Below are 25,860 nucleotides of genomic sequence, written 5' to 3'. Positions count from 1 at the left end.
CTCCATTGTAGGAATGCCTTCTGAGGAAATATCCCATGCACCCTGCACTGCCTAAATTCCCTGCTGGTCAAAGGCACCATAGCTGTTCCCAGGCACAATAGCTTAAAGTAGCCTCAAGGCTCAGCAAAGGTTCAGCTTCAAGAAAGTGACAGTAGCAGAGGGAATTGGGCATATTTACAAACAAAGCAAGAGTAATTTATTATCAAAAATAATTGCCATTCATTGCACATTTTTGTAGCATGGATTTTGTATGTTTACTAAAAGCCTCTTCATGCAAGTTCTGCTCTTTTAATAGAGAGGTGTGAAAGTGTATCTTCCTCAGAAGATTTGAAGAGGATATAAAGATTTTGATGGTTTAAGCATTGGGTAATCAGGAAAGCAGGCCACCAGTTTGTTTACCTTTCTCTAACTTCTCCAGTAAACTCCCTAGTGCTCTTGCTCCATATGGTATAGTTTTACTCCCTAATTTCCTCCTCCCTTGCAGAGAAGAGATCTCTCAATAAAAAGACACTGAAATTTTCTGTAGTATACTCTGGATTTCTTTTTATCTGTCTGTTTAAGAAAAACATAGTCACTTAAAAAGCTATCTCTGCAAGAGAATGTTTAAGATAAAACTTAATTAAGCCCATCTTTAATGCTGAATAATTAAAACTACCATACCTCCAGAGGTCTGGCATGGAGAAATCTATGTTTAGCATAATTTTTGTAATTTCTGACGATTAATCATATTGATTTTTTTTTTAAAGTAGCTACAGAAATATTCAGTCCTCTCTGATCTGTTTGTTGGCCTTAGGGAATCCAGCAAACAGAACAGAAATGCCTTTTCTCACAAAGAGCCTATTGAAATCAGCAGTCTGTTAGGAACTAGATATTGCTTCTAGATTTCCTGTCCAGTGCTCTGGAAGTTTTTCCTCCACATTTCTTCAGAGCTGTCCTACAATGCTCGGAACCCTTTAGCCTCCTCCTTCAGCTGACTTCACCAAACTTTAACTCTCTCATATGGGAAAGCCAAGGGCATCTATCCAAGGGAGTATGAAGGGCTGAAGCAAATATTGCCAAACTAGACAGTCTTCTAGTGATTGCAGTGGATCCTGGAACCCACTCTGTGAGTGACTTTTAATAGGAAAAAACCCAAGAAGAATGACTTTCCAGATACAATGCAGGCTGAAACTCTCTGCATGCAGTAACTATTCCTATGGTACTGCAAAATGACAAAGGAGCTGGTGGTAGTAGGCTGCCACTTTTCACTTTCAAGCCCTCACTATGAGCCCATCATACTGTGGTGTGGGTGACTGATAGTCCCCACCATCCTGAAGATATGGAACAGCTTCTGTGAAATGGAAGGAGTGACTCTGATCTTAGTGCTTCTCTCAAAGTGGGAGCAGTTCAGTGGACCAAAAGTATTTCACAGTGAGTGATTATGCAAGCAAGAGTGAAAATAAAATAGCAATTACTCTTTTATCAGATGATAAACAAGAGGTGGAGTTGTATGTGACCTGTTTTCCTACATACTGTTAGCTTCTTGGTTCAAGTTTCACATAAGGACTGACAAAAATGATGGAGAATTTCGAAACGAGGATGGAATAGGAGTTTTGCAACTCTCTTGAGCATATTGAGGCAGTTTCTGTAAAGATCAGTGCAAGTTTAGAAGCCCACAGCTTGTTCAGAGCATCAACCATCAAGATATTTCCAGCTGGACTCCGGTACCTGTTTCCAGGGACGTCTATCATAGCTTCATAATTTCAAAGTACAGGAAGCCACTGGAAAAGGTAAATTGATTTCTTTGAATGCAAGGATATGCAGACTAATGGGCCAGTGATTGGAGGGAGAAACCAGGGCTGCTGCTGGGGGGAAAAGGGGTCAGGGCCAGCTGGTAGAGAAACAATGTCCTGGATGGCTGCATGATTTACAGACACTGGAAAGGGAAAGTGTCTGTTGTTCAGACCTGGGAGAGACTCTCTATGCCCCCAGGAGAAGGCTATGTAGTTTCTTCGTGTTTTGTATTACAGAAAAGGCCATGTAAAAGAGGTAAGCACCTGCCCCAAGCACCTGATCATATCTACTGGGATAGGGAAGAAATTTTATCATCAAAATTTTCTGCAGGATTGTCTATTCTGATTAATTCTAATGGATCTTCTATTTTATCCATAACACCTTTCTCTCATACCAGCTTGTACAGCCCCCTTTTTTAATATTTCACTCTCTAGAGCACCTGCTTGCACTTCTGCTTGGTAGCTCTTGCTCTTACATGCAGTTGTAGTATATTCAGAGAAAGAAAGCAAAAGTGAGTGGAAGAAAGGCTTGCAGAGGAAGAGACTCAGTCTATTTTCCCTTTTATTGGAGATACCTTTATATAGATATTTACACTGATGGCAAGTGGGTGGTAAATAGGCTGTAAATATTCCCCTTATGTCAGTGTCCAGTCATGGGTGCAACCAATAGACAAAAGAAAGATGGAAGGCGTTGGAGGTGAGAACCGCCACATTCCAGGACTTTAAGCAGCCCTGCTCTCTGGGATCAAGCCCTATTCTTCTTATTTCCACAGGCTGATAAATTCATCACAAATCTTAGTGATAGCCTTTCAACAGCAGGGGCATACTGACTGATCACTATAGATATTTTTTTGTGCTAGCTTGATAGTGGACATTAATAGCATGAGCTGCCACCTCTGAACAAAAGAGGAAAGGTGAAAATGTATATGATTTGGGTTGCTGATGGAGTCCCACCCTCCCAGCCCGCATCATGGGTGTGCAAGGAATTTCTCATGCATGCTCATGTGAACAACCAATATGCTCTCAGGCGCTTTCCAGTAAATGGCTCTTAAGACTTCAGAGCCACTGCCATACAAAAGTCCATTGTTCATATGCAGGATCTGCCTCCCTACACATTCATTATAACAGCACAGATCACAACAGTGGCATGTTTATCTTAGCAGGGTGTTAAGTCTTACCAGCTGAGTCACAGTCGCTGGTTTAGGCTAGAAATGGGATTACTGCAGCTATTCCAGAACGTCTAAAATGCCGGACAAGGCACACATACAACGTCTGTGCTCAGGTAACAATTTTAAGAAGGTAGAACGTTACTGGGCTGAGTTTGAACCAGATAAAAGCGTTTTATTATAAGAGAATGAATGCAAGACAGCTCTGGTGGAGAAACAGGGGCTTGTTCACAGGCCCCTGTCAGCCTGGAGAGTCTGACTTCCTTGGCTGTCCTCTGTGGGGAGGTTGGCTGCACTACAGGGCAGTGGCTTACCTTCAAAATGCTTGAATTTCTCCCTAGGCTAGAATTAGTGTCTGTGAACACTCTCATAGACGTGTTCATGCATTGAAAACTCCAGCCAAAAGCGATGGAAATCTCAGGAGGTGAGTAACAGTTATGAGAAGTTCAACACTTAAAGGAACTGCTTCTGCAGATCATCAAAATTTATGAGTGAGTCTGGACTGGCATCACATTATCCTATCCTAAATTGAGTCCTGTCTTTATTTTAAAGACAATATTGGTTATTTGGACAGCTGCTTTCAATAGAGCAGACAAGTGTCCTGCAGGGAAAGTCTCTACATGGCCCTAAAGAAAAAAAGTCACAATTTCATTCAAGCCTGTACCCTCTACGATTTTTTCCATTTGGTTCCCTTTCTACCATAAGCTGTTTCCCAGCCCGGAAGAAAAGGTGTCTCTTCTCCTCTACCTTAAGGAATAGGAAGTGGAGCTGGAGGAAATGGACCTTGTGAGAAATTAAGAGCAGTGAGGAGAGAGAGATCTTACAGCCATTGAGGCTAAGAGTAGTGTAACAATCTGTGAAACGGGAACACTACCTGCAGCTTTCAGGCCACTCCCTTAAGAAAGTCTGCTGGCACTCAGAAGATGAGGTAATAAGGAAGAAACAGAGAGACAAAGGCAGGGTGATGGCTAGGGAACAGCAAAGCAGGAATGAAGGACGGATGGCATACATCAAGGACATAAAGGAAGATTGAGATAGTTTGGTTTCTCTGGAGAAAGAGGACATCAGCAGGTAGGATTCAGGAAGAAGTGGCATACTGATGTGTATGCGGCTATGCATGCAGAGGGAATCCTAGGAGAAGACATGAAAGGACAGTATCTGTGGATGATTTGCATGGTGGGAGAGGAGCAGTATTTGAAAGGGGAGATGGGAAATAAAGGAAATTTGAAAATAAGATCCAAAATACTGAAGAAGGGAGAAATGTTCAAACCCTTATAGACAAACAGGAGCAACTTCAATTCTTGAGCCTTTGACACAAAAAAAATTATTTTCCTCTAACTTTGTGGGCAAAAAGAGTTCATTGACTGGCAACTCCCTTACAACCCCCTTCCTGGAAGAAAACAGCTTTTCCTGCTTGATCTGTTTAGTTCACTGTTACCTCATATTCAAGTTGCAAGCTTCTCTCAACATGTAACAGATGGTATTTTCCAATGCCCCTGTCAGAAATGGCTGGTCTTTGCAAGACACATCACATTTAGTCACTCCTGCTCCAAATCCAAAATGAGGAGGGCACAAACACAGGTGAAGGAGGAGGAGAAGAAGAAAATAACATGGGCAGGCTTTCACAGCAAGAGAGGAAATGCTGTGTAGGCAGTCATTCCCTCTACAGATAGATTCAAGGGATACTGTGTACTACCAAGGAACTAACCAGTTAAAAGCCTCCTAAGACAGAAAATCCTATGATGAGTATCCTGGGTGTTATGAGGCTTTCTTCTGTTATTGTTAAAATTACTGCTTAAACAATATATTTGACTGGAATAAATAGAGAAATGATAATTATGAAGCAAAAAAGCCCCCAAAGATTAGCCTCTGGTACCGTAATCTTTTGAGCAAATACTGCCCTCATTTACACTGAGAAAATAAACAGGTCAAAACAAATGTAATCACCAGTGGGATAGAGTAATGAATTTAACCAGCCTCTTCCATGTCCCGTGTTTATGACTGTGCTCTGCAAGTAGTTTTCATTTGGTGGCTGCAGTCTTCTGTGTGAAACCTAATCCCCAAATACAGCACACAGCTCCTGAGGCTCACTTAATCTTGGACTGGCAGAAAGAATGAAAGAGGTGTCAAGGGTGATACACAGCAGGCCTGCCGGAGCTTTAGCTGCCTGGTACCAAAGGAAAAGATCCTTGGCTTTATCAGATCTCTTTGGTAAAGACTCTGCACATTCCTAAGGAGGGGCTGGGGACCAGTCAGTTGGATAACCCAAAGCACTGGGCAAGGGATGTGGAACAGGCTGAAATGCCTTTGATCAGTGGAAAGAAGAGAAAAAAAACCTACACACACAAATTACCACTATCTGCCATATGCTTTCTAATATTATGCTGCTGAGAAGATGTGACTGAGTTAGGAATTCCTCCAGAGCAGAAGTGCTGATCAGATAACCTGTCCAACACTGCATTTTAAAAATAGTGTCTAGTTAATGCTGATTTTTTTAAGGTTTTTTGTTATGACTGCTAATGTCAAGAAAGAGAACTAAAATAAATAGTGCTCTTTGCACTATTCCTGGTTCTTGCCTGTGCTGGAGTGGGTGAAAATTCTGATTTTGTTTGGGATAAGCATTATTCTTACACATTCTCAATAATTCTTCCGGTTGTTATAGACCTGTGACTGCAAACCCCTAGAATTTTGCAGACTTTTTCTAAGGGGTCCTAACCAGAAACAAGCGTGTTATCACCAGGTGTAAATTTCTTCTGAAATATTGTCACATGAAAATTACAAGGATCCATACACCTGAAAAGATGGGGGAAAGTACCACCAGTTTGGTGTAAGCTCCTTGTAGAGGCTTACAAACACTGCCAAACAAGAGCAACATTGTGATCTCATTCAAAGGGTTCGCATGCTGAGCATAGTAGCCTGTAAAATAAAAAGCCACTATCTAGACTTGCAACATAGAAGTACCAGGAACAATAGAGAATTAAAAGATTATGTTTTCTGCACTATTTCATTCAAGAAGATTATAAGACAAAATAAGAAAATGAAAAGGCACGTACTGCAATTTTCTCCAAAGCAGAAACTAGCTGTGATCTTCTCTTAAATATATTAAATGGATTTATGCATTAAAGCTTCCTCCCCTCACCCTCGAATGTCCCCGTGGGAAGCAAAATTGTGCCATCTAGTGGGCTTTAGACCAAGTCTTAGCTGAGCATTCCCAATGGACACTATGGATACCCTATAGACTATCTCCGTAAATCCCCCAATTCGGTGGGAAATTGGTCTGTTTACACTATAGCATGGACATTTTTGGATTCCACTTTGCTTCCAAGTTCAAATCCCTTCTCAGCCACAGCTGCAGGAAGGGTCGGTTCACCCTGCCAGGCTTAGGGGCAGAGGAGGGGAGGGGAAGTTGCTTTTTCATTTATCTGCTCAATCCACTTCTCCTCTTGGCTTCTGCATTGATGAGAAAGATGGGGGGAAATCATTTTCATGAGTATGACTTGGTAAACTTGAAAGACCAAAGCCCCGAGGTTCCCCATGAATGAAGACTCTCCCACTTGCCAAGCAGCCAGCAGCCTTGGGATTCTGTGCTGCACAGTTACGGAGCTGGTGTATGCAGACAGACCTGTGGCACAATGTCATTTCCGAGCACACTTTTGTAACCTTTGTTAAGCAATAGGCCTAATACAGATTTCAGTGCAATGTTTAATCTTTGCCCTTTATGGATTTGTGTATCTTTATGACAGAAAGCAATTTCACAGTTTGCAATTTTTTTCTTCTGTGCTGATCATAGTAGAGAGCCATTTAATGTCTGACTTGAACACTTAAATAGCTGCAACTGTTGCAAAAGACTTACATACCCTGCCAATAAGACATCAGAGATGCCCTTGGGACCGCTGGCTATTGTGTATGTCACAACAGGTGAATGAGTAACAACTCTGGTTTTCAGTACTACTAAAAGTAAAGTTCACTGGCCAGTCTTCAAATAATTAACAACTCTCTTCTCTACAAACACAGAAAAAAGTGACCTTTTCCAACAAGGCAAAAGCTGTTTTTCTCCAACTCAAATCAACCCCTGGAATAATTGGATCAGCTTTGCCCACCGGCAGACCTTTTGTCTTCTATGAATTAACATGGAAAGGAATCTTAAGAATGTTTTGGTCATTTCTTTTGGATTTTTGCTTCTCTTTACTGCTTACGGAGGACTCCAGAGTCTACAGGTAAGTGGGGCATCTCCCACTAGTTATCAGGACAGTTGGTCTGGAAGGGCATCAGGCCAACTGCTAGTGTGAAACACATCAGTGTTTCCATGGTCTCTGTGCAGAAGGCATGCACAGTATTTTTTGTGAGGTGGGTTAGGACATTAACTTGCTGCAGGTTAATATTCCTCACCCAGATCCACAACATTTACTAAATAGTTTATTCTAGTATTTCTCAAATAGTTTGAATACTTGTGTCATGATACTACTTTAGATCCACAAAACTTGTTTGAATGGAAACAGCAAACAAATTTAACCTGAGATGACTTTTCTCAAAAGAAAATACTGCAAAATGGAAAACAAATTCAAATTCTGGAAAGCTTTTGTTTTGAATATTTCTAAATTGCTCTGATTTTATAATAATTATTATTGTACACCAATGTAAAATAATACCAAATTATGCCAAAATCATTAAGTAATTTAAGTATAAAATAATGCAGTAATAATATAAAGTAATTTCTAGGCTTGTGATATAATGTAATAACAAAAAATACATTATTTTTTATTATTTTAAATCAAAGGCAGTTGTGGCTTGTACTGGCATTAACATCCTGAAACATGGTAGGTGAGATGGGTTTCTAGAATGACTTGGACACTCAGGATACCATTAGAGCTCAACTGTTTATCCAAAATAAAAGACTGAGGGTTACTGTTGCTGTCTATGAATGCTTCTGAGTAGATAAACACAAGGCGAAACTTCTCAGACTAGAAGGCTCTGCTGGTCTAATAGAAGACATTCATAAGCAACTTTAGGCAGGATATTAACATACAGTCGTGATCAACTGGATCGGATCTTCCCACTGGAGTGGGAATCTCTGTGCCTTAAAGGTGGAACTTGATACATAACATGATGAACTTGTTTGCAATAACAAGAGGTTGACCTCATTTCAGGCAGAGGTGCCTCCTAGTTCTGTACGTCTCTCTTCTCCTCTCCTTGAACAGCTGTTCTTTGCTGACACTGTCAGATTCTGAACTCAGGGCTGTTCTGCAAAAACTGTCCCAAAACTGGATGGAGATATTATGAGTTGGGGAGACTAATGAGGCAGGAGAAGATAAACCCTAGAAGCTGCAAGTCAGTCCCACCATCTGAAACAGCTGATCAGAGCATGGTGTAACAACACCAAGGTTATGGCTTCAATGCCCATACAGGCCATTTACTTAAGAGCTGGACTTGATGATCCTGTGGGTCCCTTCCAACTCAGAATATTCTGTGAATATGTGAACCTGTAAGTACTGGACTGTTAAAAATTTTCATAATTCATTTCAATATTCCACTACCCAGAACCCCCCAAAAATGCCCAGAGAGTAACAATCATATGATTTTGGAAGCCTGGCTTCTAATTTTTGGAAGTTGTAGCTGACAAAACCAGGCATGTGACATTTCAAAAATAAGACCTCTGAGATCAGGAAGCCTCTTTGCCTCTTTACAAAACAGCCATTCCAATTCTCAAACACCTTGACACTGCTCTAACAGAGAATGTCCTCACCTCACTGTCCTGCTGCCTGGTCCTCACCAAGGGTGCTGCATGACAGCCACCGGTCCTGCATGGCCAGACTGCACAGCCACTGCAGGCTTTGTAAGTGTTCCATGGAGCCACCAACAGCTTCACTCTACTACAGCGCTCTCTGGTGCCATCCCCTCAGCATCCAGTCCCCATTCCAAAATCATACTGGGTCATATCAGCTATTAATCAAAACAATCAAGAAAACATTGACAAGCAGCACAGAACTGTAGAATGGTTTGGGTTGGAAAGGACCTTAAAGATCATCTCATTCCAACCCTCCTGCCATGGGCAAGGACACCTTCCACTAGACCAGGTTGCTCGATGCCTCATCCAACGTGGCCTCGAACATCTCCAGGGATGGAGTATCCACAAATTCTCTGGGCAACCTGTTCCAGTGCCTCACCACCCTCACAGTAAAGATTTTCTTTCTAAAATCTACCCTAAATCTCTCTTTTAGTTTAAAACTGTTGCCCTTCCTAGTCCTATCACTATCTGCCCTTGTGAAAATTCATCTCCCCACTTTTTAATGTCCCCTTTGAGTACTGTAAGGCTGCAGTGAGGTCTTCCTGGAGTCTTCTCTTCTGGGTGAACAATCCCAGCTCTCTCAACCTGTCTAGGAGAGGTGCTCCATCCCTCTGATCATCTTCATGGCCCTCTTCTCCAACAGGTCCATGTCCTTCCTGTGCCAGGGACCCCAGAACTGGATGTGCTTCAGATGGGGACTCACCAGAGCAGAGTAGAGGGGGAGAACCACTTCCCTTGACCTGCTGGTCACACTTATTTTGATGCAGCCCAGGATGCAGCTGGCCTTCTGGGCTGTGAGCACACATTGTTGATCTTGCCCAGCTTTTCATCCACAGAATTCCCAAGTCCTTCCCTGCAGGGCTACTCTCAATGAGTTCTCCCAGTCTGTACTCATGGCTGGGATTGCCCTGACCCAGGTGCAGCACCTTGAATTTGGACTTGTTGAACCTCCATAGGTTCACATGGACTCATTTTTCCAGCTTGTCCAGGTCTCCTAACTTGATCTTCTCATTTCAACTTTCAGAGCATCAAGACAAGAGAAGAACTATTTTGAGCATAAAACTATAAAACCTGGTTAGATCAGTAAAATGTTATTCCTTCTTTGTGAAAATGTGGGTGAATCAATTACTTTCAACTACAAAGGGCTGCTGTGAGCCTATTAGGATATTTGGACCCTGGCCTCTGAAAAACTTAGAAATTATCAGACCTGTAGTTTAAAGCAAAGAACCTTCCACTGTTGCTATGCCAGGTCTTGCAATGCAGATCTGAGGATACTCCTGCCTGAGACAAGCAATGAAGGTCAAGAAAAGAGGTTATCCTTCATTCAACTTGCTTTCAGAGAGAAACTCAAACAAATAACATCAAATAATCTAAAGAATGTCTTAGCAAAGCTTTGAATCTGAGCAATCCTCACCTGTTTTTATATCATGTTTTCATAAATGGTCTATCATTTTGAGGAAAATTCTAAGTCCATAGGTTTGGGGCTATAGTCCATAGGCTGGTTTGGGGAAATGAGAGAGTAATACCCAGCCCCAGATGCTGTGTCTCTCTATTTCTGCCCAAAGCCACTCTCTGTACACAATAGTAATATGTGCCTGTGATAAAATTTGTCTCAATCACTGTTTTTGTCCATGCAGAGCAGTCTCAACTCAGAAGAAGGCCTGGGTGTTGCATCCCTAAGTGTTCTCTATGCTGCACTCATCCTATCATCCATGTTCCTGCCTCCCATCCTCATCAAGAAGCTGGGCTGCAAGTGGACCATTGCAATCTCTATGTGCTGCTACATCGCGTTCTCCTTAGGGAACTTCTATGCTAGCTGGTACGACTTAAATACTTTAACCCTCTCTGTTGTGTTCAAATAAGTAAGGGCAAAGTTATTTCTTCTTTTTCTTCCCCATTCCTACTCTTACTCTGTGTTGCAGATTAGAAAATTGGATGCAAAAGGTGCTACTTACAATAAACAGAGAAAGTTAAGTCCAGTAGTAGGTGGACCAGAGAGGTGAAAATGTGCAAAGAGTCAGAATGAATGCATCCACTCACCTACCTAAAGCGGCTTCTCTAACTCATGTTCGTAGCAGAGATTCCCCTTTGGGGGAAAAAAATAAATTAGAAGTTTCATTTTAAAGTCAAAAGACTTTTAGGGCTGTTTTTGAACAGGTTGAAGGGAAGACTGTCTTCCAGCCATCTGGTCTGGGAGAAGAGGACCAGAGGAGGAGGCTAGCTCTTGCCTCGAGCTTTCAAAAGGTGGATGAACAACTTCCGCTCTCCAGTGACAGGGGTTGCAACTCTGTGGAGGAAAATTGTCATTATCCATCTTCTGAAGTGCATGTGCAATTTAATTCTCAGTTATGAGAAGTTAAGGCACATGAGCACAGACCTAGCCAGCCTGGCCTAGGCCTAGTCCCTGCACAGAGCTGGATATGCTTGCACACCCTAAACTTCACAAGCCTTTTCTTGATTCCATGTAACAGATTTATTGTATCATACAAAGGATAAATCTATTTCTTTGATGTCTATTTTTGCCTCTGGATCTTTGGGAAAATTATTATTATGCTAATGGATAACAACTATGCTAAATAAAATGTTCTTTGGCAGGTACACACTAATCCCAACCTCTGTGATCCTGGGCTTAGGAGGAGCACCACTCTGGTCTGCCAAATGCACTTACCTCACCATTGCTGGCACTTCATATGCTGAGAAAGCAGGAAAAAATGCAAAAGACATTATCAACCAATACTTCGGGGTCTTCTTTCTGGTGTTTCAGTCTTCTGGCATCTGGGGAAATCTTATCTCATCCTTGATACTTAGCCAATCTTCCACCAAAGGTAAAATGTATTTAAAATTTTGGCACTTTTTTCTATAAACATCAGCTAGTTCTAGATAGATAAGCGGTAAATTTCTGCAGCTGAGCTTTCATAGTCAGTGGAAACAGACACTTCAGATGAGAGTTAGCCCATCTGAGGATAGATGTCTGAAATAAATGAGATTAATTGCTCTCTGAAAGTGTCTATTTTCCATCAAAAATCAGCCATAAAGAGACTTCAGACAAATAGCTAGAAAATAGAACTCTATTGAATTCTGTTTGAATTCTATCCCCATGCTGCAAAGCATAGATAGGCTGCAGAAAGTGACAGTCCTTCACATCTGACTTCTATTAAAAATGGATTAAAACAAAAGGCAAAATACTGAAGCAACCTTCTTGCAAAGCTCGTAGTATTGGGTTAGTTTGCTGTTAAATATTCAAGGTTAGTCAGACTAGTGCTGGTGCTTGCTGAAAATGAGTGCCTTACAGAACTGTCAAGAAGAAATAGCAGTAGCTGTTGGCAGGAGTCCTGTGCTGTATTTCAGGCTCAGACAGCAGATGCCGATGTAGCTTGAAGAAATCACTCAGCAGCAATGCCCTCATTTTCCCATGCATGTAACTGGTGTCAATTTAAAAAGGGCAGTTGTGAAGATAAATTAATATTTGGATGTCTCCTTAGAGATTCAACATGTTGTGGTGTCTTACCATTGCAGTCTCCTGTACATTCCTTATCCTGTCAAAGTCAGAACAGGGTTGACATGGAGAGAGCTCTCCATATACCCTGCTACTATGAGTAGCAAGAAGTTACCTCTCTTCCCTGGCTTAGTTAAGCTGTATGTTCTCTGAAGAGTTCTCAAATAGCTACTAGGTTAAAACTAAATGTCAGGAAGTTGGCATCAGGTTTTAATCTTTGAAGCTTTGGGTTTATGGCAAAGTAGTTGTCCCAAGGTGTGATACTTCAGTAAAATCATGCTTCCTTTAAACACAAGTTACCATAGGTGAAGCACCATTAAAGCAGAACGCTGGCAGACCTTTTCAAGTGCAGTGGAGCCCTGCTGACCTGATCACAGAGCCACATGATATCTCAGGAGGGACTGTCTGTTCTGATTTCACTTGCAGGGCAGAGGCAGTGCTGCAGCTGTGGGGTCTGTACAGACTGCAACCATTTGACTCTCCTCTGCCTCACAGCACACATCAGTTTAGCAAGAGGAATAAAACACTATTTTTTTTTGGTCTTGTAAATCCCTTCCTAGTTTTACGTCCAAGGATGTTCCTCCTAATTTTAAAGACATTCTTATTTTTTTATCTATTGCATAGAATTTAAAAAAATGCTGTGAACAGCTCTCAAAGCCAAAGGCCTTGCACATCTTCACAACAGTGATGAGCAGTTATACAGTAAGTTTCTCTACTGTGCCTTCTCAGTGAGACACAGCTTTAATCTAGAGGAAACTTCTTTTCTGGGGACAGGGGGTAAGAATCTCCTGTCACGCAATGATTTTTTCTCTCCTCTGACACTTGTGCAAAGGCATCCATTCATATTTTCATGTACTTAAAATGTATAATTTCACTGAGAAGTAGGAAAGATATAGCATGTATCTGGAGAATCAAAATGCGTAGAATTCAGACATGTACCTACTCTTGACATATTGCCTGGATCACTGCATCCAGACACAGCAAGGCAAAGTTACCCCATATGGTAATACCCCAACTGAACACAGTAATCAGTGTAAATTACAAGAGTCACTCTTTGTCACTCATCAATATTACAGTTTTAATTCAAGAGAAACAGTGTAAATCCTGCCTTGTAGCTTGCATATGACTAATTGCATGTGCATCTTCATCTTCAGATGATGCAGGAACTGATAAAAACTTGTTTTACACACTTCATCCATGTGACTCACCTTTTGCATACGGTAATTTTGCTGAAGGTCTGTTTGTCCATTTTTTGCTGAAGGTGGTAACCAGTGATTATAATAAGGTAATGATTTTCTTTAAGTTACTGAATTTATCTTATGTTGAACCTAAAGTTGTTTATGAAGCTGGTTAGACAGCTGATTCACCACAGCAGCTTTGATTGGAAGCAATGAGGAAAAACACAGTAAAAGTAGTTACACAGTAACCTTAATTGAAAAATTACAGATCAACTCTTATTTAAGGAATCAGCCAAGGTGCAGCTGTATTTATATATATTGTGCTTGAACCAGAGACAAATTCTGCAGTGAAAGCGCTAAAATAATTGGGGGGGGTTTGGATCATCCTCCTCTAGGAAACAGCTTATTCAGGCTTGCACTTTGGGTTAGTATTTATTCTTTACCAAGAGGGTACTGGAGGAAGTGGGCACAGAGTTGTGGTGATGCAGCATGCATGAGTACGTGCATGTGTGTGGCTTTGACTTATGCCTTACAGAGCTACGATAGGACTGAACAAAGCAAAGGTCTTACTCCAAACCCTGCTGAACTGTTCTAGCTTCAAGTGTGTTCTCAGAAAGTTATAAAGCCAGTAGTAAAATAATAAAGTCAGGAAAAGCAGCCTGCTTGAAGGACTGCAATACCAGGTAATCATAATTTGAATTTATTAAAAAAAGATGTTTTGAGGTGGTTTCTGTTCCTATAACATATACAAAAATTATCTGGAGAGGGAAAATGCGGGATGGCTGTAAGAACAGAAGTCCATCAGTCCATTGCTGGTGTAAACTAAGGGACCTATTTCATGGGGTATTGTGATTAAGGGGTAAAAATATACACCCAAATTTTGAATACTGAAAATTGAGCTTGGATTCAGATTTCAGCCTCTAACTTTGGTCACTGTCTCCATGTAACCATTAATTCAGTGTTCAGTCTCTCTTTCATTTCTGTTAAACCAAATTTTTTTATGTTAAACTGGGATTCTGAAGTTACATATCTCTAAGCAGGAAAGATTTGAAAACCAGGACCCATCACTGAGCACTGGATTGCTTTCTCCTTAAATCCTTACACATAGTGTGGATTTATCTGATCTCTTCACTGACCTGCCTTTCTTTTGGTTCTTAATTAGTAGAGATCTCAGAAGAAGACCTGGAATGCTGTGGGGCGTACAACTGCCTGACTGATACCACTAACACCACTGGGTCAGCAAAACCCTCCAACTCCTTAATCTACACACTGCTAGGGGTCTACACTGGTGAGTAATCCACAAAATCTTTAATCAGTATCACTGATGGAGAGCCTAGTACTTGTGGAGTCTAGCATGGCTTTGCAGATTAAGTTTCTGACTTTCTCCTTCAATCCAATTTGCTAAAGGAAAATAAGATGTGTGAGAGCTGTAAACAACCCCTTCCTAAATAATTCTAATGCTTTATGCCAGAGCTGTATCATTTTTATCTAAAGGAGAAAGATATTATTTACATTTTTCACCTGGAATAAAGCTGAAGCCCACTGCGATGACCCAAATTGCAGCCAGGTAGTGTCATATCTCTCATTTGGTAACTACAGCTGCTACAGACCTTCCTTGCATGAGTCTAGAAAAGAATTAAAGACAGGGAAGCTGATGCCATTAAAAGACAAAAACAGATATGCAAGGATTCACTGAGTGAGGAAAGTTCCAAAAACTATCCCACTCAAAAGAAGTTATTCTCTGGATAAAGGAAAGTATCTGGCAATATGCACCTTAGCTCAGTCAAAATATCTTTGCATCCTCTGGACATAGATGTACTCTCTGTGCTGAGACTGAAGTATGGAATTTGCCATACACTCCAACAGAGTGTGTACTATCCAGGCAGAGCCAGCTCTCAGTGCACAAGGGCATTGCAGCAAACCCTTCCTCTGTTCCCAGCCTCCACTCCTAATTGGTGGGAAAATGAAAAGAATATCCCCCCACTCTCCTCCCAGAGCGTACTGGAGCTGATTACTTTTGCCTAAAGGCATGTTTGTCTGTAAAGTTTAAATTTAAATTTGATGACTAACATATACAGCACTCCCTTAGGCTTTGTGCATGCAAAATGGATGCAGCCCTGCTGTCTACTGACCCCGCGTCAGTGGGGTTTCATTTTTCTTTCAAGCTCTTAATAAAATATACGCCTTTTCCTACCTCAAGGGAAAGTAAATAGCTAAATATTTCATTCACAGACATTTTGTAATGTGTCCTCTATTTGGTGGCTGAATACATATTTTGCCCAGCTTGGGTGGAGGCAATAATGGATAAGTCTTCTGCTGTTTAGCTTTCTCAAGAACAGTGAATGTTTCTATTTATGCTCATATCAACCACTATTAAGCCATGCCATTATCTCCAAAAATTGCTCTTGATTCATTTAACATATTTATTAGATATATTTTTCCTGAAAATGTGGATGCTCTACTCTCACCCATTTAAGTCCAGAAATTAGCCCATAAGTACTAATAAACACACTGGCAGAACCAATAATGACTTGAATCATGAAGGGTTTACAGCTCAGCCACAGTGGGGAACCAGGACACTGGAGAATACAATTTCATTCTAGGAGACAGATGAAAAATAATGAGCAATAAAAAAATGAGGTCATTTATTGTAAATCTGCTGATGTATTTGGATATTAAAAGTTCACAGGAGAGAAAATATCCATACGCATAACACACGAGCACATTAAACAAGTAAAGTGGATGGAAAGAGGTGCCCGGTTCTCATCTTACTCTGATCTGTAGTTGTTTCCATGGATGGAATTCTAGTCAGCATAAGCGAGGAAACATTATCATACCCTGCATCCATAATGAAGCAATCAGTTGTTAATCTATGGCTGTCTCATGTATACTATGAGACATAGTAATCTTCTTGATAACGTGAAAAAACTTGTTTTGATTCACTATACAAGCAACAAATCGGGACTGATACTTTTATAGTCATTTTCTGATTAACTACTCTCTATATTCTTTTATATGCTGCTTCTGCTAGGAAATTATGGGTTTAAAGATATAACTTCCATCTTTTTCAAGTTGGCTAGAGCTGCTCACTATCACCTTCAAAACAGCACATATTCCCTGCCCAAAGCATGGTTCTGAGCTGAAAAAAAAAAGGCACAACATACACTGGGTTTCAAGACAGCATTTATTTTTCTTTCCATGTATTTGAAAGAAGATCCCTGCTAGCCATGAAAACCTTGGCACTGGAAGTGAATACTCCTCTCTCTTGTTGATTTAAAACCTTCTGATAGCTCCCGGGGGAGCTGTTTCTGGCCAGCTCCTATCCCCGTGCCCCTGGATTGCCCTGGAAGGGTGAGCCATCGCCCTCTGCGGCCGTGCAGCTGGCCCAGCGGCTGTCACAACAGGCCAGCCACAGCTAAGCTGAGGGGATTTGCAAGTGCACAGCTGTATGCAGAAGATGTGAATGTAGATCCAGCCTTCTTGTTTATACAGAAATGGCCTTTACACTGAAGCGGAATCAGAGGCATCTGCCAAAATATCCCACAGAGAGCTAAGCACCAAGTCAGAACAATAACAACAGTAAGCGACTTCCCATCATTCTTCCAGCATTCCTCAGTTTTTCATGAAATTTTGTTTTGTTTTTTGTTTTTTGTTTTTTTTTTTTTGCAGCTAGTGGTGTGCTAGCTGTGTTGCTGGTTATTATATTTCTGGACCAGATCAAATCTGACCAAGCAGAGACTGAGAAAGGAAAACTAGAGGCACCATCCTTTTGGTCTACGTTCCTAGCAACTTTCCGGCATCTTAAAGATAAAAGACAGTGTCTTCTAATCCCTCTGACAATGTACAGTGGGTTTGAACAGGGATTTCTTTCTGGTGACTACACAAAGGTGTGGATGTAAATGAAAGCCTATTTCTGTCTGATTTTTTTGTGCTGTTGTGTCTTGCTATTGCATCTGATCTATATTTACTTGTCAAAAGAAGATGTTTTTAATGGTGATTTGTGGATTGCAAAATTACTGCTTACTTCTACACGAATGAACTCTGAGTGACATCTTCAAACAGGAGAGGCCAGCAGTAAATATGTCCCTTGGAACTGCCTCAAAAAGAATGCAGTAGAGAGCTTAATTTACCAGTGGAGGCCACAGCAGAGAGCTGCAGGTTCAAACTCTTCACCTTGTTGTAAATAACAAACTGGGAGAAAAGCCAGAAGCCAGCAAAGCTTTTGTATGTTCCTTCCTTCTGGTTTCCCTGGAGTTTGTATAAGTGCAAGTCAGCACACATTCCACATATTTTATTTTGACAACCTTTACAGTAAGAGGGCAAGTCCTCAACATGGCTGGCTGAAAGCCCTCACCAGTCACTAGTCCAACAGGTCCAGACCCTGATGGATTGCAATTATTAAAACCACCTCTGCTCCTCCAGTTTCTCAACAAACCTAGACACACAGCAGGTGTGTTCTCCAGGCATTTGTTGAGAAAGCCTCTAAACAAAAAAGCAACCATCCTGAGCTGCTTCTTCCATGCTTAAGGCTTTCAAAGCTTGCATATAAATCAGATGGAAGAGTGCACTTGTTGCTGTGTTGGAACGGATTGAAAGGGGCACTCTGTGGCCACCTCCACTGGTCATATGCTCTTACAGATGAGGTCCTCTTCATTTTTTGGGAACTGCTCTGTAATGACCATAGTGTCAGCTGTCTGATGAAAATGGACATCTCTTGGGCTATGATGGGAAGGGCAGAAAATTCCTAATGCTGCTTCCAGGAGTTTTATTCGTATAGCAAGCAGTGCTCAGATTTGTTCTGCTTGTTATTCCTCTGTTTGCATGGCATCAGTCTGATTGGGAAATGGGTTAGGAATGTTGCTGCTGAAGGCCAACTATGTCAATATACCAGAGACTTGTCAGCAAACTCTCTAGCTGTGCTCTTTTGATCTCGTCCATGCTGGATATTTACCAAATACTCAGGCTAAGACCCTTGAACCTTAGCTCTATACTTTCACCAAAGAAAATGTGGCCCTACTGTCCCTTCTCTTCCAGGTATATGTGACCTGTGCCCTGGGGATACAGTACGTTGGCTATGTGATGATCTGCTTTGCAGCTGTAAATTCCCTCTGCTCTCTGCTCTTCGGAAAGATCTCCCAGTTCACGGGTAGAAAACTTCTATTTGCATTAGGTATGTAAAGGTTACTTGAATGACTGATCACCATAAGTAATCAGATATTACACTACTCCACTACTCCACCCTTTGCGCATACAAAGGGATAGCTTGCTGTCAGCTATCAACTAAAACCAAAGTCAGTCTGGAGGCAAACTTCACAAAATTCATTCACGGGAAGAGAGGCAGCTCAGCTCACAGTTAAGCACTGTATTGCTGTCTTTGCCTTACATCACTTTGCTGGTGATGTAAGTTCAGCCTGCTTTTGGGGCACTATCTATGCAGAAAGTGCCCTATAGCTTTGATGCTTTATAGCTCTAATGCAGCCAGTGGCAAATCATCTTACAATGCAGATGTTGAGACTTGCACTACAATAAGAAGGATTTCTCCACTGGGCTGAAACCTTCTCACCCTTATGGAGTGAAAGCAAATCACTGTTGACCTGAGTCTCAGAGAATGACAAACTTGGAAATTTGAGCAAAATTTCAGGAAAACTTTTAGAGGTTGGCCTGTTGTCCTTTTTAATACTTGTTCTATAGGGGGAAAAATAGAAGAAAGTCATGTGTCAGGATAGAATAACTTAAGGGCTTGTGTATGGGACAGTAATTTTCACATTGCCTTGAGAAGAGATTTGCATATTTAAGAACACCTCCCTCTCCAGAGAACATTATTCCAGTGAGTAACAGAGTATTGGAGGCATAAAAAAAATACCAAGAAATATTTCTTTTGTGCCCCTATATGCCCTATGCATGCTGAAGTGGACTAATGCCTTATTTCCACTATGCAATAATTTGTATTATTAGAAATATCACTGAATGGATCGCTATGCATCAAGACATTCTAGGCATTTTCTCCACAAGAAATTTTAAACCTGGACAAGGAAGAAGAAATTTAGAGCCCTTTCTGCTACATTCACTAGCTCAAAGATTCTTCTGTCTGTTCTAGGTGTGTGTCTCAGTCTATGAAACTCAGATTTTAAAAAACCCAAACCACCTAATAGTGACAATATGCAATTAAATCTCCCCCAAAACTGTAGTATTAGAAATGGAAGACCTCTGAATCTCTCATTTCTGTTTAGTGGTCTTTGTACTCAGCCTGTGAAGGTACACCCGTGGGGGGAGGAATCTGTGACTCGTTTACAAACCACTTTTTAAAAGAAAGACCCAAAGCCACCAGACCCTCTAGAAATCCTTAACTGACCCCTCTGGCACTGAAAGGAAACCTCATTTAAGGACAAGGCAGGGAGAGCAGAAAGATGTTTGCTCTGCCTTTCCACATGCCTCACACGGTGACTGCAAGCCTTCCAGAAGCTCCTTCTCCTACTCAGTGGTTCATGTGCTTTGGGCTAACAACCATATCAGCTCTGAGGATCTCTCAGCTCAGGACACTGCTCAGAATTATGAATTAGAGACTGTCAAAAGCCTGCATTGTCTTGTATTTCATGTGATATTAACTCAGTCAGCACAAAGCTCAATGAACCAGAAAGATTTAAAGATTGTCTTGTGCTCTTGTTGGGGATAGAATGAAAAAGTGTTATCTACCACTATCTGTTCTGATTATAAGTGCATCTATATTTCTCTTATTTTTTTCTTTCTAAATCAACAGCCACAGTTACAAACACAGCTTGTATAATAGCACTACTGCTGTGGAAACCTCATCCCAAGCAGCTTGCTGTGTTTTTTGTATTCCCTGCTCTTTGGGGCCTATCTGATGCTGTTTGGCAAACACAAACTAATGGTAAGTCCTGGTGACAATGAAATGTATTCTCTTGAGATAGAAAAATCTGCATGTTTGCATCTATGAACAATGCTGCATAAAAATGGTAATGGCTTTAAGACAGATTCTAAAAGATATGTGTTAAGTCATTGGAAAGCAGAAGAAATAGAACAAGTTGGGAGTAAGAAAGCAAAGTACTCATTAAACCAATTTTTCCAAGATAAAGAGAGAAGAATACTGCAGAACATGATAACAAGTATTCAGAATAAATATTCTGGAGGAGTATACGTATTTAAAAGAAATTTAGAAACTACAAAGAATTGTACATTTAATCTGTCTTTTGCAATAAAGGAGAGCACTCTGGATAAAAAATAGCTCAAAGCTCGGCAACAAAAGAAGAAGGAAATTGTCTGTTAGGAGTTATTGGGAAAAAATTGTAGGAGAAAAATGGAGAAAGCAACATTATGCAGCCAAGTAACTTCATACAGCTCTGATTTATTCCATTTCAAAACTCATAATCCAAGGTGATAAGGCGTAAGAAGGCAATAAAAAGGAACAAGGTCATGGGAAAGTTCTGCTTGAAGGAAGATAGCAAACTAGAACTCTTTATCCTGGACAAGTGGTAAGTATGGAAAGCAATCAGTAAGGTAATTAATTATATGGAGAAGGGGACTTGAAATTCACTATTTCTGTTGATAACAGAACTAGTGGCACCAGATAAAGTTATCAGGCAGAAGCCTTTATAGAAATCAAAATAAATAGTATTTCTTACACAATGCATAATCAAAGTATGGAATTCATTGCCAAAAATTTAAGCTGGAATTGCATCACTTCAGGGGAAAGTGGATTTTGGGACTACTAAAGGGTGGTGATTCAGTGGAAATCTCCAACTCAGAACATTCTTTGATTGCCAGAGTCAGGAGGACTTTGCAGGGAAATATAACTGTATACTTGCCTTGTTTCTTACACCCTTGTCCCAGGAGTCTGTTACTGAAAGGATGCCATTGGACTCTTAATCTGATGCATGAGGTTTATTCTAACAATCTTATATGTTCTGCTTTGCAACACAGTGCAATTTATTATTATGTACTGACAGTTCAGATAATGAGCTGATACAAACAAATTTCTGTAAGGGATTGTTTAAACCCATCCCTTAATGAAAACTAGAGACAATTCTTTTATGGAGGCTAAAGCCAGACTCTGGAGTGCTCAAGAGGGCAAGAAAGAGCGATAGTCTGTTATGACTTGAAGCAAAATCTACTCATGACTGTCAGTCACAATGTTTTAAAATACATTCCATAGCCTGGGTCAGTAAGGCAGTTAAATGGTCTCACACCCGCACCCGTATTTTACCTCTTATTTCGTGAATACTGTTTTCCTCTATCCCAAGTTCATACTTGGCAGATGCCACAGGAATATGCATGTGGCAGGACTAGCTCCTCTGAGCACACAGCAGGTTATGTGTCTAGGCCTTCCTTCCTCTGATCCCTTTGGTTGTTTCAGGGGCTTAGAAGATTTCACCCACTAGATAAAGTGTCATGTTTCTCTTGGAGAGCCAGACGGAAAACATGGCAGTCCATTGCCTGGCACTGACAGTGATCTCCTTTCAAGCACATGTGGAGTCCCTGCCTCTACACACAAGGGAGTGACCAGCCACCATCCTTCTCTGTCCCTGCAGCAGCTCCAGACCATATCCCCTAGAGGAGAGCTAGAACATACATCAAGAGACACCCTCTCATCATCTCACATCCTAGCCCAGAGCCTTGTGCCTTAGGTAAAAATTTTAAGTCAGTGGTCTTGATACTCAGGGTCATGGAAGGACAACACCAGCGAGGATTTGCTCTCTCTGAAGTAAAGCTGTTCATTCATTACCTGCTTCTTCAGCCACAGTCTTTCTGACTGCTCTGCAAGCTTCTTCCTAACACTCTTGAGAACCATATCTTAGTCTTCCACTGGGATAAAGGACCTGTCCTTTATCCTGTTTCTATCTTGTCCAGAAAGCCTTGTCCTCAGATACTGTGCTTCTTTCAGAATCACAGACAGGTTAGGGTTGGAAGGGACCCTTGGACTTCAGATGGTTCAACCCCCTTGCTCAAGCAGAGCCACCCAATCACAGGACCATTCCAGAGAGCTTTTGATTTTTTCCAGAGAAGGAGACTCCACACCCTCTCTGGTCAACCTGTGCCAGTGTGCAGTCACCCTCACAGTAAAAAAATTTTTCCTGATGTTCAGAGGAAACCTCCTGTACTTCAGTTTGTGCCCATCACCTCTTGTGCACTTTTCTTGGACACTGCTGCAAAGAGCTGGGCTTTGTACCCTCTCTTCTAGGATTTACATGCCTTTGAGATGTCCTTGAGGAGCATGCTTCGTCTGTTAGGTCCCTGCACAACTGACAAAAATGAATCTGAGGCCCACATTAGGGAGAAAAGGGGTAAGTAACAGAGGACCTAAGTGTTAGAGAAGGTGACTGGGAAGTGGCCGCAGTTTCCAAACCCCCAGATGAGGCAAAGGCAGCGGAAAATGCTTCATGCGTACTTGAGGGCAAGTGAACTCTGCAGCTATGTGACAGGATTAATCTCTATTTACAGCACTGTATCAGGTCATCTCCATTCTTATATTCCTGCAGGATACTTGTGAAAATTCCACATTTGTGTTAGCTTGGAAAACACCCAAATGTTCTTTTTCCTTGCATAGCATCTTTTTTTGGTCTGTACCTTACTCAGCTGTTTCACAGCTCCCATTTATAAAATTATACAAAGTTTGCTTTGTCACATTGTCACAGTGAAACATCAAGTGATGACATGAAACCTTGATAGAGATGTGCAGTGACATTACCCCACAATGCTGCATCCCAGAATAGGCTCTTCAGTTTGACATACCCACATAGGACTAAATCTATTCTCCCCTTCAAAAGTTTTATACAGATATGCATAACATGAAAAATTCTCAGCAACAAAGATTATGAGGTGAGATATGACCTCCAAAATAACACTGTGGGCAAAGGACTGAGGTCCTTCCTTTGCTAAGCTCCCATGAGTGCTGCTTGGGCCTCAGTAGATTAACCAGTGAATACATAAATGGCATTGTGCCACATACTTAAAGCATTCTTTGCGCTGCTGTGGATATTTAATACTCGAGTACCCCCTAGAGGATATGTAGGCTCATGGTGGATGAGTCACTTCGTCTTACAAAGATTTCCTGACACAGTTGTGCTCATGTGTGGACGCTCTCACTTATTTCCAATGAAAGCTACTTCATTTCAGAGCATGTAGTGCCCTTTCTTACCTAACTTGAGCACAGATGCTGGTATTACCCACTGACAAAAATTGCGCTTGAGGCGTAACAACTGAGGCATAAAAATTGTGTGGCACAGAGCTATCAGGTGGACTACAATAACACCAAGTTCTTTCCAGGCTGACTTGTGTCTTTAGAAAGGATATGAATGAGTCTAAAGAGTTTATAGAACTGGACTCAAATAATTTCCAGCAATCCTGTTATGCACCCATGCCTACTACTACCAGGGGAAAAAAAGCAGGTAGTGGTAAAAAACCAGGATAATTTCCACGGAAGTGAACCATAAAATTTCAGAACTAGCAGCCTCTCCACTCATTCAGCCCAGAAGGTCCTGCTCATTTAGGGAACTTGCTTCAAAATAGCAAACATACCAGCTGAGAACCAAAATCTTTACACATAGAACTGTCATGGCATCAGCAACCTTCCTATATTAAACTTCCTTTATTACCTCACTAATATCTTCCCAGAAGATAAGACTAAGGATATCAGGAAATTAGTATGAACAACTTGTACTTGTTCATATATTAGGCAAAACTATGAAGAACTATCATATCTACACTCCACTCAGCTAGTTTAATGAACTAAGTACGTCCTGTGATGCACTTGTCCAGATTTTCCATCCTGATTAAATTGAAACAGTTCAGTAAACATCCTCTTGCAGTCATCAGGATACAGTAAGCTTTTACATACAGATGAAGTCTCCTCCTACTCAACAAAACTGAAGGGATAGTTGAGTCTACTCAGGTTTTCAAAGAACTTTGCATTCCTCTTTGCCTTTTGGCTGAATGTACATATTTCAAACAGACGTGTTGTTAGACAAGTGGATGAAAAGAGTCAAAGTTCATTATATTCTTCTCCTTCCCTCCATGCACACCACGTCTGAGTCCAAGGAAATGCCCTGTTCTTTATCACCGCTGGTGCTAGCTCAGCACCCAGAGGAAAGCAAGCTCTCTCTACCCTTCCCTGTGTGCTTCACTAGTCAGACCTGGAGGCTGGGAATCCCTCCCAGGATCTCAGTTTTGGGTGTGCAACTGACTGAACTCAGTGGGAGCTTCCCAGTGAACACAACGGCATTAGGATAATCAGCTGAAGTGAGTCTCTATATCAAGCAAGTTTTCCAGTTGCTGCCTGGAAGTTCAGTATGAATCAAGGATATTCTATTTGCCAACCCGTCCAGGAGCTGAAAATTTGAAAACCTGGTTGGTTCAGAGAGAGGTATCTTCTCTGCATACTAAATCTGGGCCCATGTTGTCCCTAGTCAAAACCACCTGCTGTGTTAAAGCCTGTAAGGATTTGGTATGATCTTCTCAACAGTTATACGTGGAGAATCTACAATGTCAAGGCCACATTTGGACATCTCTTTCTCCTTACTTACTCGTTCATCAGTGCAAGAACCTTGACTTTTGTAGCTAATAGTTTGAAAAATAAACTTCCCGCCATCTTACTTCAGTAGACCCCATCCTTCCTTCCTTCCTCACATTTTCGTTCTCCTTTTCTCTGGTATTCTCTATTTTGTCATCTTTGCTCTGTTATTTCATGTTATAATTCACAGAAGCACCAATTTTTTAAGACAAAGCTTGTATTTTCCTTTCTCTGACATTTACAAGGCAGGGTCTGTCTTGCCCATTGTGGTCTACTTATTCCCTTTTCAGAAAATCCATGGTTGCAGACTTAATCTTCACAAGACATGTTTTCTCTTCCTTTTTTCCTTTCTTCCAGGACTCTATGGCATTTTATTTGAAAAGCACAAGGAGGCTGCCTTTGCAAATTACCGTCTCTGGGAATCACTTGGATTTGTCATCGCCTTTGGTTACAGCACCAAATTGCAAGCCTACATCAAACTGTACATTTTATTGTCTGTGCTTGTGCTGTCCATGGTGACGTATGGAGCAGTGGAATACCTCGAGGCTAAGAGCTCCCCTGGGACACCTACTGCTACAAAGAAGGAAAATGAAAGACCCCTCTCCCAGGAAACATGCATGTAATCCAAGAGGTTCTGAGTGATGGAGGCAAAGCAAACTGGCCAGCTCCTTACAGGCGTGTCTCCAAGGGCATTCCAGTGTCTACTGTATCCAGAAAGATGGTAAAGGAACAGATTTCAAGGCCATTGTAATGCAAATATCTTAGGGATAAAAATCTCCTTTGACATTTCACCTTTATAAGGGAAGATTGTCTGACTTCACCCTTTCATGCAGATGACCAACTGAATGTTTCTTCTTTTTATTTTAATAAATAAAGTCTTAATAAATGTAAACAAGATTCCTAAAGTCCTCACATTTTTGTTTCTGTGGATAAGACCTG

At 41.2% G+C, this 25,860-nt stretch overlaps 1 protein-coding gene across 4 annotated transcripts; it reads left to right on the top strand.

Annotated features, from left to right (window-relative positions):
- The first annotated feature begins 1,508 nt into the window (after nucleotides 1-1,508).
- Nucleotides 1,509-25,818, top strand: UNC93A (unc-93 homolog A). 4 transcript variants are annotated; one of them, XM_042025119.1, is made up of 9 exons: nucleotides 1,513-1,769; nucleotides 6,953-7,155; nucleotides 10,361-10,542; nucleotides 11,319-11,548; nucleotides 14,563-14,685; nucleotides 17,067-17,284; nucleotides 18,432-18,567; nucleotides 20,155-20,286; nucleotides 25,279-25,818. In XM_042025119.1, the coding sequence occupies exons 2-9, from the start codon at nucleotides 7,069-7,071 to the stop codon at nucleotides 25,542-25,544; spliced, it is 1,374 nt and encodes a 457-aa protein (XP_041881053.1). In that variant the 5' UTR covers nucleotides 1,513-1,769; nucleotides 6,953-7,068; the 3' UTR covers nucleotides 25,545-25,818. The 4 variants fall into 4 exon arrangements, with proteins under 4 accessions (XP_041881054.1, XP_041881053.1, XP_041881050.1 ...); XM_042025116.1 differs by having other exon boundaries at nucleotides 1,514-1,769; nucleotides 14,560-14,685; XM_042025120.1 differs by lacking the exon at nucleotides 20,155-20,286 and having other exon boundaries at nucleotides 1,509-1,769; nucleotides 14,560-14,685.
- Nucleotides 25,819-25,860: the final 42 nt, after the last annotated feature.

Source organism: Corvus kubaryi, unplaced genomic scaffold (genome assembly GCF_017639235.1).
Source record: "Corvus kubaryi isolate FWS band 111438036 unplaced genomic scaffold, C.kubaryi_AGA036_p1.0 37266, whole genome shotgun sequence".
Classification (NCBI taxonomy): Eukaryota; Metazoa; Chordata; class Aves; order Passeriformes; family Corvidae; genus Corvus; species Corvus kubaryi.
This window is presented reverse-complemented; position numbering and strand designations above follow the sequence as displayed.